This window comes from Protopterus annectens, chromosome 13.part0 (genome assembly GCF_019279795.1).
Source record: "Protopterus annectens isolate FY-2018-M chromosome 13.part0, PAN1.0, whole genome shotgun sequence".
NCBI classification, from domain to species: Eukaryota; Metazoa; Chordata; order Ceratodontiformes; family Protopteridae; genus Protopterus; species Protopterus annectens.
Window position 1 is genome coordinate 523234336 of NC_056747.1, and position 22477 is coordinate 523256812.

The 22477-nt window shown below is 40.2% G+C and overlaps 1 protein-coding gene across 1 annotated transcript in view; it reads right to left on the reverse strand.

Annotated features, from left to right (window-relative positions):
* The window catches only part of LOC122787927 (peripheral-type benzodiazepine receptor-associated protein 1-like), a 1795954-nt gene that overhangs the window by 882315 nt on the left and 891162 nt on the right, over nt 1-22477 (reverse strand). Inside the window, exon 15 of the mRNA XM_044054852.1 lies at nt 19102-19956. Coding sequence (XP_043910787.1) covers nt 19102-19956 — 855 coding nt within the window. The remainder of the gene's footprint in view (nt 1-19101; nt 19957-22477) is intronic.

Genomic DNA, 22477 nt, shown 5'->3' on the forward strand with positions numbered 1-22477 from the left:
AGCCTTGTACCCAGTACTATCTAACTAAAAGGCACAAAAGTTCACAGCCTTGTACCCAGTACTATCTAACTAAAAGGCACAAAAGTTCACAGCCTTGTACCCAGTACTATCTAACTAAAAGGCACAAAAGTTCACAGCCTTGTACCCAGTACTATATAACTAAAAGGCACAAAAGTTCACAGCCTTGTACCTAGTACTATCTAACTAAAAGGCACAAAAGTTCACAGCCTTGTACCCAGTACTATATAACTAAAAGGCACAAAAGTTCACAGCCTTGTACCCAGTACTATATAACTAAAAGGCACAAAAGTTCACAGCCTTGTACCCAGTACTATCTAACTAAAAGGCACAAAAGTTCACAGCCTTGTACCCAGTACTATCTAACTAAAAGGCACAAAAGTTCACAGCCTTATACCCAGTACTATATAACTAAAAGGCACAAAAGTTCACAGCCTTGTACCCAGTACTATATAACTAAAAGGCACAAAAGTTCACAGCCTTGTACCCAGTACTATATAACTAAAAGGCACAAAAGTTCACAGCCTTGTACCCAGTACTATCTAACTAAAAGGCACAAAAGTTCACAGCCTTATACCCAGTACTATATAACTAAAAGGCACAAAAGTTCACAGCCTTGTACCCAGTACTATATAACTAAAAGGCACAAAAGTTCACAGCCTTGTACCCAGTACTATCTAACTAAAAGGCACAAAAGTTCACAGCCTTATACCCAGTACTATCTAACTAAAAGGCACAAAAGTTCACAGCCTTGTACCCAGTACTATCTAACTAAAAGGCACAAAAGTTCACAGCCTTATACCCAGTACTATATAACTAAAAGGCACAAAAGTTCACAGCCTTGTACCCAGTACTATATAACTAAAAGGCACAAAAGTTCACAGCCTTGTACCCAGTACTATATAACTAAAAGGCACAAAGTTCACAGCCTTGTACCCAGTACTATCTAACTAAAAGGCACAAAAGTTCACAGCCTTGTACCCAGTACTATCTAACTAAAAGGCACAAAAGTTCACAGCCTTGTACCCAGTACTATATAACTAAAAGGCACAAAAGTTCACAGCCTTGTACCCAGTACTATCTAACTAAAAGGCACAAAAGTTCACAGTCTTGTACCCAGTACTATCTAACTAAAAGGCACAAAAGTTCACAGCCTTGTACCCAGTACTATATAACTAAAAGGCACAAAAGTTCACAGCCTTGTACCCAGTACTATCTAACTAAAAGGCACAAAAGAACAGCTGCCAACAGCAGCACACTCATCATGCACAGCAACCATCCTGAGAACTCCTGTGAACTGTCAGATTAAAAACAAAGAACACTTGTTACAAACTGAAAAATCTTTAACAGTCAAAGAAAATTACACAGCAGATGACAATACTTCTGTACCATTTGGGAAGTTCTTATAGGTTCATAGGTACTCACTAGGCTTTTGATCTCTGAGGCTTTTTAGCATCCTAGCCATGCATTCAGAATTCTACTCAACTTCTACTTCTGTGACATGAGATCCTTGGGGTGATGGTGATGCAGGTCATCCTATCACCGCCTGCACTGCACACTGATATGAAAGATGCTGGTTGGCCTGGGGACAGCACATCTGCCAGGTTATACCAGGAAATTGACCTTCTTGAATGTCCCTATGTAGGCCTCTGACAGCCATCCCCTGAACCGACTGTACAGAAGAAGAGAACATATTTCTCCTCTCAACACACCAGGCAGATGTTCTCCATGGGGAACTAGAGTCAGGAGCCACCTCAGCTTATCTACTGTAAATAAAAATGGCAGTACGAGAATCACACCCTTCACAGGACTATGAATTGTGGACAATCTATCATTCCATCTCACAGATACATAATTTGCATGCATGGACAGCTTGCTTAACCACTCGGTAAATCTGTGGTATTCACGGTATGCCAGTAATGTGCAGCTGAATTTATCTACATCTTATGCTGCTGGTGTGCGCATGCAAAAGAAAAGGCAGAAGCTAGTCTTATAAACATAAACAAGGCATAACCAAACAGTGACAAATCCACAGACAGAAATGTATTCCAAAACTTCTAGCACCTCAGCTAAAGAAGCCTTCAAAGGAAGTTACAAACACAGAGAGGATCACATATTTAAAGAAGTGAACCATACCCACTTAATTATATAATACAGCTAAAAGCCAATACAACAAGAAATCATGAATAAAATATTTACACATGCTATAGAATTCAAGTAAGTTTCCTCATTAAGACCAAGGAAGTACTAAATTGTAATATGAAACAAGTTCCTTTATACTGCAGAAATAGTCACCTTAAGATTAGATGATATTAAACATGTTTAAACTCTTCCTAACTCCATTATATTTTGAATTATGAAAATTATAAAAATATGCTACTAAAGGACATTTAAAATTCATGTTTTTTTTAAATATTTCTACAGTGTTGTTTTAACCTAAATCAGAACACTTTCATTGTTTCTCCAAGCTATACTTTCTTACATGGACATACACACATATAAATTACATTAGTGCTATCACAAAAATTAGTATCACATGGCTTTACTGTTCCACTATTAAAAAAATCACAGGTCTAGATTCCATTAACAGGCACATAATACAACCACCAAAACTGCATCTCCCTTTATTTTCTTCTGTAACCCCCTACTAATTGAATTAGCTACCTGGCACTGAAAGTGACCATTTACCACAATGTCCTGGATGCTCACACCACTACTATAGGAAGCTTTTATTTTTCTTATTAATGGTGTATACTAGGCTAATGAACTTTGGGGCCTTTATAAGCCTAGCAATGCAGCCTTAATGTATACCACATGTTATTGTGCCTTATAGGCAATTTTAAGGGGTATATGTTAGTTAGGGCATGATTTAATGGCTGCCTCTGTCCATCAGAGACATAGGTGTCACACCAGTGATGAATTTTCAATTTCCCATCCAGGTTATGCTTGAATGGGGCTAAGGATGGGCTCAGCTTCACATGGATGGGAAGCCTTTTTCAGAGAACGTGGATTCTTTGAGATATATACATAAGATTCCCTGAGACACATACCTGTCTCTACAACATTGACAAAAAAAGTAAAAAAAAAAAAATCCAAAATGTCCAAAGCCCCAAATCTTTAAATTAAACAGATGTTGACTAAAACAACATTTGATAAAAATAACGACTCCCCTATCTATATATATATATATATATATATATATATATATATATATATATATATTTATATCAGATTTCCATACTTATCCAGAGGAATACTGTACACCAATAATTAGTACAAAGTTTCTTATCCATCTTAACTCAGGATGCCTCTGGAGCAACACATTTGTCAATGGGCAAATTTATTGCCCTGTTATATATTTCTAGGTAATTAATACCTTACACTCATTACCTATCACAGATTCAAACTTTATAATGCAGTCTGAACTATCCACTTTATACGCTGTATAGTCTTTGAGTATTCCCTTGAATCGTGTGAATCTCCCTTGCTATTTAAAACCACTTGTCAATGAGAAACTCTTTATGATACTTTGGGCAATATCTCCCTTTAAATTAACAATCATTTTGTTATTGTGAGACCTTGCTGCAACAAAAACATGCTGGTGATTGAAGGAAACACCATTCTTTCATCATCTGAACTTTACTCAAGTCCCATTTTGTCAGCCTCAGAACAAGTTTCATTCTTCCATTTTGCACATCTAGCTTTGTAATGTTTTTGTTTATAATGAATGAGTAAAACTGTATTACTGTCAATTAAAATCTGGCTCATTAATGCCATCCACACCATCATTAACTATGGTACTCAAGTTTCCAATACACAGATGCAATGCCCTGGTAACTCCCTTTCTGCTTGGCTCCTCACTAGTTCTGTGAACTCATCTAAAGCTGTTGGTGTAGATAATTTTCCTTCTTGAGCCTCCTTTATTTTTGGAAATGGTTTATGCTGTGACTAGGTATCTGTTTTATCTTCACTTGTTTGAATCCTGTCCTCTGGCACATACAGTGCTGCATAAAACTTCCCAAATACTGGCAATACATCTTTTGGATGTCTTTCCACTTGCACACTTCTCTCATCCATGATCTTAAAAATAAGCCCATTCTAACACCTAATGCTTCAAACACAGTGTTAATACCTCCATTTATTTTGGGGAGTTGTCAAAATATAAACCGTTGCAACTACCTTTTTAAAAATCATTATTTTGTCCAATCCATAATCACTTTATTTCCTTGTTTGTACTGTACTAATTTATCTGGCATCATTTTACCTTTCTTAACCTGCAGTTTCACAATATCTTCCTTTATCTTTTGAGATCTCTCCTAATCCATCAAATTTATCTTAGTGGAATATCTCTTTGTCTTTTATCTCCTCTTCCAATGCATTTCATTCATCTACACCCACCTATATTCCCACTTCTGTTTTACATTTTAACACATTTTCCACCCATCTCCTGTAGCTCTCATTTTCCAACAAGTACTCTAAAAAGTACCATCTCTTTTATTTATTAATTTATTTACCCTTTGTTGACCAAGTTAGTTCCAGAAGGCCATTGGCCCCTTTTCAGGGAAGATCTGAGGTGGTATTCATACTAAACATGCAAAATTTGGCCAGGGTACTGGGGAACTTCCCCTACTTTTTTGATAAGTGTTGTGGGATCATTTACATCTACTTCAGCTACCACCAACTCATATAGGTGGGATCTCAGTTTCGCATCTCATCCAAATAATGGCAGCACTCAGGATCACAGCATTCTCTAATGCTGCCCTTCAGTGCAGTAATGGAAAATTAATCCTTTTACCTAGAGTGGGAAAGAAACACACAGCCTTCTGAACTTACAGTACCAAAGAAGAGTGTGTTACCAGTTGAACCACATACACTGACAAACCATGCAACTTATCCTTTTCACCTGTGTTAAAACAAGTATGGGTACATGGTCCAATTAAGACAGTGAGCCAGTCTTGGGCTGTAATAGTCTTAAATAATGTTCCTCTATTATGCATACTCTGTTCAGTATGGTTTGGAGTGTGTGGCTGGCTAACTAGTAAGTAAACTTCAGGACTCCATTTAAAATAATCTGAGTATACACCAGGCGAAAAGTCCTGTACAAACATCCAAAAGGCTTTGCAAAAGAGGCAAAATTAATCTTTTGTCACATTGGTGGCCGTAATATCTAAAGACAGTAAAGACCCATCGGACCAGCTTCATATAAGCCCATTTCAATTTTAAACCTTAATTATGAAGTGTTTATGTCTATAATAGCTAAAATAATAGCAAAGGTGTTGCCAAAATTGGCAGATATGGATCAATGTGGCTTTGTGGAGGGGAGTTAAACATCTGACAGCATTAATAAAACTATGATGATCCAGAGGGAAGCAGAATGTAAGAAAATAATGCTGTTGTTGGTGGGTCTTAATGCAGAGAAAACATTCGACAGAGATAGCTGGGATTTTAAGAGTACGGCAACAGAGGCAATTGCATTCATAAAGTAGCCGAAAGTATTCTAAGAACTAAGCCAACATGAGAATAGGGATAACTGCAGTTAGGGGTACAGAGAATAGGCATGAGGGGGCTGGAATTTACAGGACAAAACTGGCAAAAGAATCACGTTATTGGGATCAAATAACTAGAGGGAAAGGTAACAGAATGGGAAGGGGCCAAAAAGACATCTGGACTGCAAGCTAGAGACTGCCTTACCTATTAAGGACTGATATCAGAGTATAGGCAAAGAGACAGGGGAATCCTAAGTGAAAGACCTGTTTTGGCAGAGTTTTTAGCTGAATCTAGAATAAAAGGTGCTGTTAAAAGGGATAATTAGTAAGGTATATAAAATATTGCACAATACAAAAAGAGTTATGTACTTACCATAACTTAGAATCCGAACTGTACAGTGTCATTATTCATCACGGATGGGTCTAGGATCCGACCTCGGATCCAAGCCGGCAAAGTGAGCGACAGCTCCTGAGCTCAAGCTCCTCCCCTTCCCTTACTTCCTATTACCCATAATCTCAAATGCACAGGTACAAATAAACTAAGAATAAACACAAAAAACACACTGGAGCACAGAAAGCTGTAATCACGGAAGGAAATACAAACTGCTTGAGATACACGAACACTTTATTCGCCTATACAATCCAGTTAAAGCGCTTTTCGTCCACCTGAATAGGTAGACTTCCTCAGAACTTCACACAGTATACTACATTCAGTAAGCTTAAATACTCTAAAACAAGTGCTAACAGCTGACATCAATCAAGTAATCATGATGTTTCAAGTTTAAATTAAAAATACACCCTCATAGACAATTAGAAATGTAAACAACGTACTGGACCTATACAAAATATAACAGTGCTCTTTAAACAAAGCTTTACTTTCACAGCCACAAATAAAGAAACTTGCAATTAGAAATAAATATAAGTATAAATTAAAAGACATACTACATATCTCTAAAATATTCAGTAAGCATTTTAACCCATATTATTGATTTTACCTTCTTAAACTTTTTAACTTCAACACACAACCAATTGAACACAGATCATTAAGTCCCGGGTAAGAGTAAGAATTCAGTTTGATCTGCCATGTGTGTTGAAGTTAAAATCTTGAAACATCATGATTACTTGATTGATGTCAGCTGTTAGCACTTGTTTTAGAGTTTTTAAGCTTACTGAATGTAGTATACTGTGTGAAGTTCTGAGGAAGTCTACCTATTCAGGTGGACGAAAAGTGCTTTAACTGGATTGTATAGGCGAATAAAGTGTTCGTGTATCTCAAGCAGTTTGTATTTCCTTCCGTGATTACAGCTTTCTGTGCTCCAGTGCGTTTTTTTGTTTTTCTATTACCCATAATCCTCAGATCAAGTTTGCTAGATAACCATCCCGGCAGGGAGACTATCCTAACCCAGGAACGGCGTACCCAGACATTTTCCAGAATCCCCTGATCACCAGAAGGAGGGGGACAGAGAGTGGCAACATGACGAATAATGACACCGGATATATCAGATTCCAAGTTACAGTAAGTACATAACCCTTTATCTGATGCTATCCGTGTTATTATTGATCATGAATGGGTCAAAATCCACAGCTACCCAAATCCTGGGAGGTCTCAAGGAAGGACATGCCCAAGCACAGAAGAACCAAATGAGACTCTACCCCTACATACCAAATCCAACTTGTAATGTGTTACAAAGGTATGGGGGTTTGATCAAGTTGCAGCTGCACAAATGCTATCCAAGGATGTCCTAGCCCAGAAAGTCGAAGATGTAGCCAGTGATCTTGTAGAATGAGCTTTAAGAGGTCTGTGAAGATCCCTGTGATTGCTCTCGTAAATGTGTGTTATTCAAGAGACTATCCAACGAGAAATCAATGCTTTGGAAATGGCCTTGCCCCTCCTAGCCTGGGAGAAGGCACAAAAAGCCAATGCGATTTCCGAAAATCCTCAATCCTCTTTAAGTAGAAACGTAACTGCTTGTGGACGTCCAGGCAATGCAGCTGATACTCCCCTTTGTTGGAGAAGATGGGAAAAAAGATAGGGAGCTGGATAAACTGATTTAGATTAGTTTCCAAAGCCACCTTTGAAATGAAGGAAGGATTCATTCTAAGGGAAACCCTATCCTTATGGAAAAACCATGAAGGGAGATTTTATACAAAGAGCTTGCAACTCAGAAACCCTCTTGGCAGAGGTGATTGCCGCCAAGAAAGCCATTTTCCAAGACAGAAACTTAATGTCACATTTTGCAGCAGGTTCGAAAAGGGGTTGAGTCAGGGACTGCAGCACCAACGTAAGATCCCAAGGAGGAGATGGGTCTTTGAAGGGAGTCCTAAGCAAGAACACCCCTCTGAGAAAGGCCTTACAGAGCCTAGAAGAAAACATGGGACTATCGTCTAAATGGAAGTTGGAGATAGCTGCCAACTGCAACTTAATCATCAAGAAACTAGCCCCTTGCTGGAACAGAGACAAGATATCTGGAGCTGGAGCTGAAAAGGGATCTATGTCCCTCTGACGAGCCCAAATAGAGAACCTCTTCCATTTCCTGGAATAAACTTTCTTAGTGGAAGGTTTCTGAGAAGCCAAAATAATATCCTTTACTAGGGAAGGTAACTTGGTCTGGCTAACGATCACTGGAACTGGAGGTACCAAGCTGTCAGCCTCAGGGATGTCAGGTCTGGAGGTGGAAGTCCCCATGGATAAGAAATGAGATCCTGTACTGGATCTAATTTCCAAGGCAGATATTTCAGATGAGACCAGAGGAGGGGGAACCACGAATGATGAGGCTAAAAGGGGGCAATAAGGATGAGGTGAGCCTTCAGGCGGCGGGCTTTCTGTAGAACTTTGGGATTGAGGGGCATTGGGGGATAGGCATAAAGGAGACCCAAGAAATTCAAATCGGTGTGGACATGGGGTGAAGATGAGCTGACCACTGTACTGTCAGGGTCCACTGGAGCACTCACATACGATACCTGGTGAGGAGAACCAAGTGAATAGTCACTGCCATCATCCCAAGGACCTGAAGAATAAGATGGGCAGGGGCACTGTCCAGATCCAGGTGGAGGAAAACCTGCTCCCGGATCGTGATTACTCTGCGTGGGGAAAGGGCTGCAGTCTCCAACACAGTGTTTAGAAGAACTCCTATGAAGTCCAGCCTCTGGCACAGAAGAAGCTGAGACTTCAGAAGATTGACGGTAATGCACAGATCTTGAAAATGCTGAGAGTGAAATCCGTGGCTAGTGACAAAAGATGCTTTGTGGAAGCCATGAGGAGCCAGTTGTCCAGGTACAGGAAGACCTGAAATCCTCACAGCCGGAGATGGACTGCAACCACTGCCATACATTTGGTGAACACCCGGGGGCCTGAGGTGATACTGAAGGCTAGGGCTCTGAGCTGATAATGACTCGCCCCCAGCCAGAAGCGCAGAAATCTTCTGGAGCTCATGTCTATGTTTATGTGATAGTACACATCCCTGAGATCTACTAAGCACATCCAGTCGTCCTTGTGCAGAAGAATGGACTGAATAGTGACCATCCGGAACTTCGACTTCTTGACTGATAAATTCAATTTGCCAAGGTCCAGAATGAGATGCAGGTCCCCTGTTCTTTTTGGCACTAAAAAGAAGCAAAAGTAAGTACCGGATCCTTGTTGTCCTGTTGGGACCTTTTGGATGGCTCTTTTTTGAAGGACATCTTGCACCTCTGAGAGAGCTAACTCCCTTTGGTAGGGTAGGATGTCTGGTAGTGACTTTTGGAGTGGAGGGGAGGAATCAAATGGTATAAAGTATCCCCTGGAAACAATGTTTTGCACCCCTGGTCTGAGGTAATGGCGGCTCAGGCCAAGTGGTGCAGGGAGATACGAACCCTGACTGCCTCCAGGGCAGGACAGTTAGGCAGTGCTTCAGGAGCACTGCGGGGACTTTAAGAAGGGTTCTCAGAAGTCCTGATTCTGTGGACCCCCCTCTGCCCCTTGGCCGGTGTTTTCTATTGAATCCCTTTATCTCTGGCCTGAGGCAAGGCCAAAGCAGTGGGCAAGTGGGTTGAGCCAGCCAGGGACCCAGGAGGCATGGGGGCACCACCCAACGCCAATGGCCTTTCCTTAGACATGCTCTGACCCTGGGACCATCGAACTCCCAGAAGTCGGGTAGGAGTAGAGGAGATCAGATATGGGTGAAACTCCCCCTGGCAAGTGGCTAGGGGACGAAAGTAGACCCAGTTCCATTTGGGCTTTGAGAAAGCTCTGCATCATCTAGTCCATATCCAATGGGAGGAAACGCCTCGTGGATTGATAGGAGACTGAAGAGGGGCCAGAGTGCCTGCAGTCCCTGGAAGAGGACCTGCTTGACCTCCTCAGATCAGAGAGCTTGGAGGTGGCTGGAGGGAATAAATAACGATAGGCTCCAAAAGAGCTGATGTACCCGAAGGCCCAGATGGATTCAAGCAAACTTGCATTCCTGCCGATGGATCCGACGAGGTTGTCATAGCCAAGGGGGATCTCGAATTTGTCGGATCTGAAGACCTCCAAACATCAGAGCATCAGATGAGTCAGATCTGTCAGGGGGAGCCAAGGCTTTCGGTGCCGATGACCCCAGATCCAATGCTCCCAAGGCTGGACTCTGACCCAGAGCATATGGATCCGAGAGCCTAGGACATTTTGCAGGGGACTCCTGTGAGGCAGAGGGCTTCTTCTTGGGATCCAGAGAGGCCTTAGAGGGGGAGTCCTAAACCAGAGGACCGCCTTTGGCCAGACCTTTCCACAGAAGTTTATTCCTATGGTCTACGAGAGCCCTGGGATTGAATCCTACTCAGATATTGCATTTACTCTCTAAATGGAGCTCTCCTAGACAGTAGATGCACTCTTCATGCATGTTGGCAGGGACAATCTTCCGACCCCATGAGGAGCAGCATCTGAGCCCAGGTTTCTTGGCCATCCCGAAAAAGAAAAACCTCATAACAAAGGATGCATGCACACACACACACACACACACACACACACACACACACACACACACACAGAGTACTGTCACACCAAAAGCAGGAGAAGAGAAAGAAAGGGAAAAAGGGCGGGAAAAACCCTAACAGCGACAAACTAACGGGGGGGGGGCAACTAATTAATCTAACTACTAGCACTAAAAACTTTTAAAGAAAGAGAAAGGGAGAAAAATAGTATATGGCCAACTGGAAAAAAACAAATCTACACCAAAACGAGCTTGAGCTGCTATTGCAGCAAATGAGATCTGAGGATTATGGGTAATAGGAAGTAATGGGAGGGGAGGAGCTCAAACTCAAGGACTGTTGCTCACTTTGCCGGCTCGGATCCGAGGTCAGATCCTAGACCCATCCGTGATCAATAATGACACGCATCACATCACATCAGATCTATAGGAATCAATCAGAAGAGGTTAGAAAAGAGTTTGCATAGGTACTTTTATACCCCATGGAGACTCCAAAGAATTTTTCCTTGGTTAGATGGCAAATGTCAGAGGTTTGGTTCATAGGTTGGTACTAGGCTATCAGCCCTAGGGCCTATTAAAGCCTAGCCATAACAATTCCCTGGCTATTTCTTCCCACATTATTTACTTTCCTGGACCCCTGTCTAGCAGGGCGACTGACGTGATCCCTGGGGTGAATTTCCTTTCTCCCATCCAAATGTCAAGGCTCCTCTTGAAGAGGTCCAAAGAGGCACTCTGCTTGACATGTATGGGCAATCTATTCCAGAGTCTGGGGAGTCTCTGGGTCAGGAACCTATCCCTCCAGCATATTTTGTTTATTGTGATGACAAGGTTTAGATCCCTGGAGCGTGTAGCTCTGAGGGATTGGGATTTCTTTAAGTGTAGCATGTCCAACAGCTCTGGGTTTGACATGGCCTTGTATGTTAAGCAGAGATCGCCTCTGAGTAGACGATATGCGACAGAGTATAGCTGGAGTTTTTTAAGGCGGTCAGCGTAGGGCATCTGCTTTAGGCCTGTGATTCTTTTATAGGCCTGTGATTCTTTTAGTGAGTTATTTCTGAGGCCTTTCCAGTTGTTGCAGATGTCTTGAGAGGTACATACCAAATGGGGCGTTGTATTCTATAATGGGTCTAATGAGGGATGAGTACAGTGGGACAATGACCTCCTTTTTTCTGGATGAAAAGCCCTTCATGATGAGGTGTGCCACATAGAAGGATTTCCTGACTGTTGTGGCGATGTGGTTATCGAAGGTGAGACCACTGTCCACCTGTGTCCCTAAGTCTCTTATCACACTTTCTGTGTTTAGTGTGCTGCCACCTATATGGTAATTCATGGATACATGTTTTTTTCCCCAAAGGGATAACAATACATTTCTTGGCATTGAGCTTGAGCCCATGGCTCTGGCACCAAGCATCTGTTTCTGTAAGGCCCTTTTGTAGAGTATCCACATCATTTGGGGATTCAATAATGGCTCCCAGTTTGCAGTCATCTGCAAACTTTGTTAGCCAGAGTCCCTTAGTGTTGACCTGTACTTCAGAGAAGTAGATGCCAAACAAGAGCGGCACCAGGACTGAACCCTGAGGTACTCCACTTGTCACTTGTCTGGAGCTGGATTTGGAGTCGGCTACTTTTACAGTGTGGGTTCGATCAGTAAGCCATTTAGCAACCCATTGGGTGACATAGGGATTAATACCCAACTTAGTAAGTTTATCTATGATTCCAGAGTGGGGGATGGTGTCAAAGGCCTTGGCAAGGTCTAGATAGGCTGTGTGGACCACCTTACCCTTGTCCATGGCTCTGGAGACTGATTCAAAGAAGTCAATCAGGTTCAGGAGACAAGATCTGCCCTTCACAAACCCAAACTGGGTGGGGTCCAGTGTTTGAAGGTTGCTAATGTCTTTGTTTATAAGTTCCATGATAATACGCTCCATGGCCTTGCAGATAAGGCTTGTCAGACTGATGGGACGGTAGTTTCCGGGATCCAAGGTGGATCCCCCCTTGTGGATTGGGATAACTGTAGCTCTGCGCCACTCAGTGGGCACCGAAACCTGAGGTGAGGCTATGATTAAACATCACACTTAGGTGAGGTGCGAATTCATATTGTAGTTCATGTAGTACACAGCCGGGATGTCATCTGGTCCCATGGATGCTGTATTCTTGGCTTTAGAGAGTGCGTTTTGCACCTGTGTGGCCGTTATTACTGGAATTTGGCAATCTTCCGGTATTGAGATGGGCCATTTAGGGGGTGAGAGAGGGGTGAAGTTGGCACTGAATCGATCTGCCAGGATATTGGCAATATCCTTTGGATCAGTATATTTATTGCCATTCTGTTTTAGCTCAGAGCAGATCTGAGCATTGCCATTTAGATTCTTGACATAGGTATAGAATGCTTTGTGGTTGTCTTTGGAATCTTTGGCAATTTTATTTTCATAACTAGCTTTGGAAGATTTTATGAGGCATCTCAGTTTCTTACTGAGGCTAGTAAGGGAGTTTTTTGCATCCTGGGATTTTCCTCTTTTCTGCAAAAGTTTCTTCCTTTTGTTGTAAAGTTTGTTTATGGCAGGGGACCACCAGATTGGCTTCCTTTTTTTGGATGAGAACATTTTGGTTCTATTAGGGATGGCACGATTCATGCATGAGTGGATGTGCTCGTACAGTGCCTTAGTGTAGGATTCAGCAGTTGAACTTTCAGTTCCCGTCTGCATGGGTGTCATGAAGTTTGTCACTTCTGACTTGAGTAGCATGAAGTTTGCTTTGGAGAAGTTTTTTATGGTGGTTTCTTTACTGGGGGGTGGGGGTGGGATGTGGATGTTAAGGGTGATTAGCTTATGGTCAGACCTGACTAACGAGGGGGTGACCATAGGTATGGAGCATTGATTCGCCATGTTGGTAATGACCAGGTCTAGGATATTGGAGCCCCTGGTGGGACTATGGATTAGTTGATCCAGGGCGTTGGAATTTATGAATTCCAAGAACCGTTGCACAAAGGTGTTGGGACACGAGTAGTTTTCCCAGTTAATGGCAGGGTAGTTAAAATCACCCAGTATTTTGATTGGAAGAAAGAGGTAACTGGAAACATATTTTGGGAGTGTAATGAGTTAGCAGAATTAAACAATTCCCTGTAGAGTTCTCTGTCAGAAATACTGTGTGAGAAAAATGAGTGTAACTAAAGAATTTTTTTTTGAGCTGGGATATGGCATCTGAATTGCCTGGATATAAAGCCTTGCTAAATTTAATTCTGGCGGCTGCCAAAAAAGCAATTACTAGATAATGGAAATCAAAGTCAACAACTAGATAAAATAGAAATTGTGGAAACAATACGAGTAGGATTATGTTTTGGAAGAGTAGTGAGATTTAAGGAAAGGCAGGAATTGAGCAATTTATGTAATGATGAATTGATGATAGTTATACAAAAGAGCATATGTGATGTATAATGCTTTACTTTAAATGTATGTTTGCCGACGCTTTGATAATTCAACAAAAGTGTTAAAAAAGGTTCTGTTATGACAGCTAAGGATATGTAAAACGGATCTAACAGGGAAAAGAGAGGTAAATGGGAAATTGCTTCTTGGAAATATAAGTTGGCATATTTTAAAAATATCTTACTTTGACAGACGTTTTGGGCAGACAAATGTTGGTAAATAAGGAAATGATCATTTTGAGCTGGGATGTAGGATTTGATTTACCTGGTTACAGTAAGGCCTTGTTAGGTTTAATGCTAAGAAAAAAAAAGAAAAAGTTAGTAGAAAATGGAAATCAAAATCTAAATCAACAGTAAAGGAAGTTTTGAATATTCTAAAGGCGATAAAAGAAATGCAGGCAGGATCTGTAGAAAAGGAGAGGCAAATTTCACATAAATAAATGGAACATGTAGAACCAATATATAAGGAATAATGGTTAGGAGGAGGAGGAGTAAAGTTTAAAGGGAAAACAGAACTTCAGTAATTTATGTGATGGAGTGAATTAAAATTGTTAAAAAGAAAATACAACTACAGCATGACAATAATAATGGAAACTGTTATTAAATATTGCGTTCTTTTTTATCAGTCCAAGTTCATGATACATCTTAAAATGTGATGATTTAGTAAAAATGTTAGAATAACTTGTTTCTGCTATCCCTTACTAAAATAAAGCAAAATACATGCAGCTCACTGCTGGGGATGAATCACACCAAAAGCAGCAATGGCATATTTATCGCCCCAGTTTTTGAAAACTTTTGATGAAGTTTTGTAAGCAATTTACAAGGAGTACTCAAGAAAAAAGATATGTCCTCACTGAAGCCTTTAACCTGAACTGGACAGGACCTTGTAAAGCAGTCCTGCATATAGGACACTGGCTATAAATAAGCTTACTCAAATTATTTCAGAACCCATGAAGCATAACACAAAAGCAGGAAACCACTCACTGATGGAGGTGCTTTACTTACATATATCTGTGCATTTTAAAATAAGCTTACTGATAGGGATAGAGTTGAAAAATAATGCATTTGTTCAATAAGTGATTGACGTCCCTGTCCCATAACTACCTGTCATTTAAAAGGCTTAAAATCAAAGCAGCGTTTGCCAAAAGTAGACTGCACCTCTGCTTCAAACAGTCTGCTCTAGTAGTTGGATTAAAAAAAAATTATCTGGAATATGATTTACACACACTGACCAAATACTAATCTTCTTGATAAGCTTTCTCAAAACATGCTATTTTCACTGCAAAAGAGAAGTCTGAAATGTTAAAAAAAAGAAGGTCACTCTTCTCCACACATAAAAACACTTCAGCTCCAGAGATAACCTTTGGAAAAAGTGGCAATAATCTAACAACACTATAATGTACAATGCGTTTCTTACTGAAACAAATGTTTGCAAACTGGAAACGAAAGCACAAAATTCTGATCACACAGCTTGGAAGAAAGTGAGTAATGTTAACACAGAACCCCAAAAGATTCTGGTAGGCTGTAAAACACACAAGACAAACCTGAGCAGCAAAATCATATACCTGTTCACCAGAGATCAAATGGTTTAGCCTATTTTGGAAGCAAACAACCAGAGTAAGCCCCTCATTTGCATATTAATTCATCAAGCGCTAAACATATCAATGGACACCTTCAAATACTGACATCAGAAATGCTTTTAATTTTTAATGTTTTAAAAAAAAATGCATGGGCACTTACTGACACTACAGCCACAATGTAAATGAGCAATGTCCTTCTTTTGTAAAGCTGCTCTCTCTACTAACTGCCAAGCCACTGATAAATCTCTGGTACTATTCCCAACTCCTGACATATGCTTCAAAAATTCCTATACCTAAAGTTTCCTGTCTCAGTGAAGTCAATCACTATAAACCTACATCAGTACTAAGACTTTCAGTTCAAATTCTACAGAAGGTTGTTTATAAATCATTGCTTGAATACTGTTTGAAGTATGGCCTTATTGCCCACTATTTTTTTTTTAAATTCCTTGAAAAAGGATTAAAAAAACGATGTACTTACCAAATCCGTGTTGTCTGGTTCTCTCTGATTCAGCCTGTGGGCTATTATATCTGTCCCAGATCTGAAGCCAACCTTTTTTCACAGACTTTGATCCAGGAGCTCTGCCTCCTCTACCCATAATACATTGCTTCCCCATCCACCTCTTACCCCAGAATATTGCTCCTTTGGATAAGCACAACAACTCAAGGAGATACAAAAAATGGAACCTAATCAAGGACCCAAAAGGAGCACCTTGAAGGCCTGACTGCCTGATTAACCAGAGACAACTAAGTAGAACGGGGACAGGGATGGTTGAAGGGGATGAAAGCAGATAAGGATCTACTCTTTATTGTAACTATATAATTTTTCCTGTCTGACGTTGTCTTTTTTTGTCCAGCTTCAATCTGTGGGACACAGTCCTCAGCCACATAACCACAGAAAGCCCTAGAAGAGAACATTTTGAAAAATGGTGGAACCAATAGAGGCCTTAGACCGGAAGTACATGAAATACAACCAGCACTCTGTACAAGTATCACAAACTAGCGCCCCACCCCCTCTGCTCTTCAAATGAAGAGCAAAAAAATAAAAATGTCCTCTCCTTCTACTGGAAACACCAGCCAGGTGGTCAGATACATAACAGCCCCCTTCCCTTCTGCCCCAGCCAATCAGGTCTCATTTCTATACCCTGCTTCCTTCATCTCATTATTTTAGTAAAAAAAAAAATCTTCATTACCCTGCACAGAGTGCAACAGTGCTCAGGTTTTAGTTAAAAATAAATAAATAAATCTCTCCCTCTTAAACTGTAGCAAGCTGCACAAACATCAGAACTGTGTGTCCACAAGCCTGAAAATGGTCTGGTCCCTAATGCCACACTCTTCCTGCTAGAGTAGAAGGTAGTCTGATTAGTATCCCTAGGTAAAAACTAATGGGCTATAGGATCTTCCCTGGTGTAGAAATGCCTGTCTTCACCCAACAGAAAAAATGGGAATAGGCAGAGAAGCCATCAGGAAGGTCCCCAAAGAGGTTTGGAGGGGGGTCTGGGGCAGGGGGGGGGGGGTATAAACAAAAAAAAATTTTCAGACAAAGCTGTAGGATAATCCAGCTCACAGCTATTTTAATTACTGATGTTCTCTCTTCTATTTTGTCCAGGTTTTACTTATCTGTCTTCTTTGAAGATCCCAAGTCTAAATCTGTCTTTGTTTCTCTCTACTTAGCTGACATCTTTGTCCTTTTTATATTTGCTTCCTTTTCTTCTAAGTTGTTTAACTTGTTTCTGTAAAAGAAAAGCTTTCATTTCAAGGCTTTACGTTTCCTTATATTTCTGTCTCTGGTAAACCTTTTACTGAATTCACAATTACCACAATCACACACAGTCCCAAGAAAATAAAAAAGTAAAAAACTTTAATAACAGATAACTACAATAAGTTCAGTTTTGTTGTAAATAATTTCAGTGGGAAATTCAAAACAAACTGAATTCCCATTGAACAAAATCCAGCAATATGTTAAAAACATAGTAAACTCTGAATTACTTAACAGAAAGTAAAGCAAAATGACTGGCAATCTAATAGTAATTGCAAATCAAAAGACAGTCAGGAGATTACTAGTTTGAAGCTGTAAAGAAATGGCAATGGCACACAGTGCAACATTGTTTTTATATAATACATATACCAACTGATTCTATAAAAACAATGTTGCACTGTGTGCTACTGCCATTTCTTTACAGCTTCAAACTAGTAATCTCCTGACTGTCTTTTGATTTGCAATTACTATTAGATTGCCAGTCATTATATAATACATATACTAACTACCCGTGGTAGTGGTGCTGCGGTAGCATTGTCGCCTCACAGCAAGACGTTGTCCCGTTCGACTCTCAGCTAGAGCGTCTTCTGTGTGGAGGCATGCATGAATGAGCGTTCCTTCATTGAAGGTTGTGCGTCAGGGCTGGTAACTCGGCATGTAAAAATCCACTACCAAACGTTAGCGGACCGGAGTTCCGCTGTGGCGACCCCTAACCGGGATAAGCCGAAAGACACGACAACAACAACAACAACATATACTGATTCTGGAAGAGGAGTAGCATAAGAATAATTTCACTACTCTCAAGTGACCCTCAGCTGCTTGGAAATCAGTCTGTGCTACATCTAATATTGATGACTAGAAACCCATTTGTTACAGCATTGACCTAAGAGTCCTTAATGAAGAAAGATCTAACCTGACGTTGGTGTAATATGAAAGATAAAATTGATGCAAGGGAGGATCCAGTACCACTTTGCTACCACTCCTTTTATATTTGATACTTATACCTCCTTCATAAAGTTTAAACTTCTTATACTGCAGACTTCACTTAAATGCAGAGGTACATAATAGCAACTAAAGTGACAAGTACAGCACTGGTACAGACTTTGTTTTACAGTTTACACCTATGTGGCAATGGACTAGGACTACTTTCAAACCTGCAACACTAACAGGAATTGCACCACAGTTTTTACATTTACAAGGAGAAAGGGAATCACTGCTGGCGTAAAGCACAAATGGCTTATCTTAATGTTATGTAAGCTCCAAGCAGCAAAGGCTATTTCCCTTAATACACAGTGACAAGTATGCAGTTAAACACAATCATTTTAAGTACTAATTTGTTTGCATATGAGTCTTCATCTTTCAGGACACTTGCATTTCTTTAACTGAAGTTTATATTATTAAGTCCACCAATGCACGTACATTACTAAAACAAAGTATTATCAGATAAGTTTTTGTGTAACTTCAGAGGTATATCATACTATACTCACCTTTAGTCCTTGCATTTAAAAGTTGCATGAACATATTGTGCTTATTAAATACTACTTAATATAGCAACAGGATCACAAGTATACAGTACATATTATTTTCCCAGCACAAGGACAACAGGATGATTGCAATCTACTCTTCAAAGTTGATATGCAAAACTAGAAATTGATAAAACACAGTGACAGGGAAGAGAGAGAGATGATTTCATCCAGTAATGGTAAGGAGAAGGAAATACAATTGTCCATTTTGTCAGTCACATGGGATATGCTACAGAAATAACAAAAATGTACAAAAAAAAGAATGCTGGCAAAGCCTGTTTGTCACATCCTAAGAAGTAAAGTCATTAGCAAAGAGTGCTTCAGCATTAGAAAATCAGTGCAAAGATCATGTCAACCCACAAATGACATATTCTTACCTGCTGTTAAGGTGGTAAAATGCACCAATGTTACTTTACGTTCCCTCTTGTCAGGAGGCAATTCCCAAGGTACACGATGAGGTCGTGCCTGCACTTTTAATCTATACCTTGTGTTAGGCCTCAGATTTCGTAAGGAGTAAGTGTACTTTCCTGTCCTTACTGTATCATATTCCTCATCATTGAGGAAGATAACATGAGTGTAATTGCTATTGCTTGGCAACCAAGTAACGTCTGCTGATGTTGCTGTCACGTTCTTAATTTTAAGCTGAGATGGTGCTATGGATACATCCCGCCCAACAAGAATACTGCAGCTTAACTCATCAGAGTTCCCTTTCTCAGTTACACTTTGCACTGAAATTCGGTAAGTTTTCAGACTTAATTCTAGTCTTTCAATTACAGCTTTAGTCTGAGTCCCAAACTTTACATTCATTCGCATTTCTTTGTCCACGTATATGTTGTAACTCCAAACACTTCCCCAACTAGCCAGTACAACTGGTGGTTCCCAACTCACTATTATGCTCTTGGCAAGTTGTTTAATAACTGTCAGACTCCTGGGGTAAGGCACAACATCATTTCCAGACTCTTCCCCATCCACCTCAGTGCCATTTGTCAGTAAAGTCTCAGATCTAACATGCATAGGATCTTCTTCCTCACTTAGCAGAGATGTATCACTCTTTTCTCTACTGCTATTACTCAGTTGGAGACTGCGCTCACTGCTATGGAAGCTGACTTCATGGAATGAACTGTGAGACAGGTCATTAACTTCAGGTGGATGGAAAGTCATGAGATCATCATCAGAAACGCGCTCGATAAAATTAGATGGAACAAGACCTCTCCTACCATCCATCAATTCACCTGGAAATGAGGGACAGTACAGTCACAGGATGAAACACTGAAGATTATCTACCATTTCATTTAACACAACTGTTATTTAAACACAAATAGAAAATATTGTTTTCTGTCACAAGGGAAAAAAAGTCCAGTTAGGTAAACATGTTTATCTTCAAACTCTAATATGTAAATTCTAAAAGGCAGCCCAAACCCCAGCTAATTCAAAAGTGAACCTGTGACATGGCATAAAGTCTCATCTGTCATGTCAAAGATGCATTAAATGAACACTGGTATAGCATTGGAACCTCAGTTGTCTTCTTTTAAAGGCTCCAAGTACAACAGCAGATTTGTTGTCTTAGTTTGGAAAAAAATACCAACGTGAACAATTCTTCAAGTGGGGTGGAGATATGAGGTAAACAAATGTGTCCCCAAACATACATAGTTTTTGACCATCAAGAAGCCCTTCAAATGGCCTTTACACCTTCCCTTATTTCAGTTATTATCTGAATACTTAATTCTGAAATTATATAATTGATTAGCAATGGACAGGTGTAGGTTAATTTGAAGCAACAATCCCCAGATAAAAAAAAAAACTAACAAAAAAGAGTGGGGGGATTGGTACGATGGTTAACGTCTTCAACTTACAGATACAAGGTACAGGATTCGATTTTCACCTTTGAAAGGAAAACAGGATAAGCTTAAAATGGCCCACAAAGTCAGCCAACCTAGTACTTACCTATGAAGCTATAAACGTTTGAAAATCCCTTCAACATCCATTACACAACCACTTCCTCCCTCAGTTATCCCTTAAATATTTCATTATGATAGTGCCTAATCAATGAACATGTACAGATTAATTTGAAGAAACTGACCCAGTGAAATAACATTAATAAATATCTTCCAGCATTCTTTACACCACCTATTTTTTTCACCATGACAGTACTGATCAATGATAAGTCCTGATTAATTAGAAAAAAACATCCCAAGTACATGCCTAACAAATGCTGGCAAAAATAAAGATAACCAAAAGATCTAATAATACTGGCAAACTAGAGCAATTGATCTATACAAAACTGTTTAATAAATTATGGTATTTACAGAATTAAGGTGGAAGTGTGTTTGTATCATTAGTACTAGTCCCACCCTTAACTTCAGGCTTCAAAACAATTAACTACCTCTAGAGTGTTTTGTTGAAGCCTCCCATAATAATTCATTTCCTGTTAAAATTTAGGTGCATGATGTAGATAAAGGGCTGGAATTAACAGATCTGTCACAATTTACCCTAACTGATGATCTACAACAGGACAATCAATCTGCAGTAGATTAACTCTTGTGTACTCCTTGTAGCTAGCGTCTCTTAGATGCTGGCTCTTTTTTTCCTAAAGTGCCTGAGCTCAGGGAAAATGTGTGGCAGGGTTTCTTGCACTATTGTAAGTGGGGTGGGCCCAGGTCAGGATATTCAGTTCCTGACTCACCAACAATACACGGGGGCAATTGAAAGCAAACTAAAGGCAGTAACAATGACATACAATTAGAAACTTCTAAAATCTCTGCTATTCCTACTTGATAACTGTCACCCAACCACACAGAGTGAAAAAAGATACCCACATAAAGCAAAAAAAAAAAAGCAGATGGCATAATGAGTAGTCACAAATCTGTTACAATTTACTTTAAGGAGCCTCTGCACTAGCGTGATGCTTAGGTACAATCCCAAGTAACCACAGATACCAAAAGTCAAAGGCATGGGTGCCGGAAGCCAGGGGGGGAGCCCTCCACTTTCACAGCTGCAAGACCTTTCAGAAAAAATTAATAAAGTGGAGTTTTCAAGCTAACATGGATTCACACGCGGAAGTTTAACTAAACTAGCTGTTATTGTTCGCTTATTGCTCTGTGTTACAGGAGGTATGCTGCAGCTGTTCTGTTGATACTGCCAGAGCCAAAGTTGTGCCAGTAAGGAGAGTTTTGTTCTTTTGCTGCTTCTGTGTGTGTGTATGTATAAAATGTCTCAGTTACGTATACTTGGTGGTTAGTGTTACTCAGGCTCAAACAAGAGCCTGAATTCTCTACCCATACCACCACTTATGATTCAGGGAGCTGAGTCCATAGCTCTCAACTGTCCAGATTTTCACAGAATATTTGGCTCATACTTTTGGTCTGTTCCTCTTAAAATTTGTGGTTTTCTGGCAAATCAGTGAGAACTGAATTCACTAAATAATGATAGCCCTTTAAGTTTCAGTCTTCCTATCTTTCAGGAAACACATGGTAACACAAAACACTTTATTTTAACAACTTTCTAGGATTATACAAGCAATATGTAAAATGTGTCCCTGGTTTTGGGCCTTTGACCCCCCCCAAATAAATTTTGGCTTTTTCCTGATTTCTTATGCTGCAAAGTTGAGAGATTTAGTTGAGTGTCAAGTGGATTTTACAAAAAGCTGAGAGCTTCAGGAAAGAGAAGTTTAGTGCTACTTATGCCAAGTCATTTGCATTGTTAGTAGCACAACAGGTAGTATACTTGCTTTTGATGCAGAAGGCTGTGGGTTCT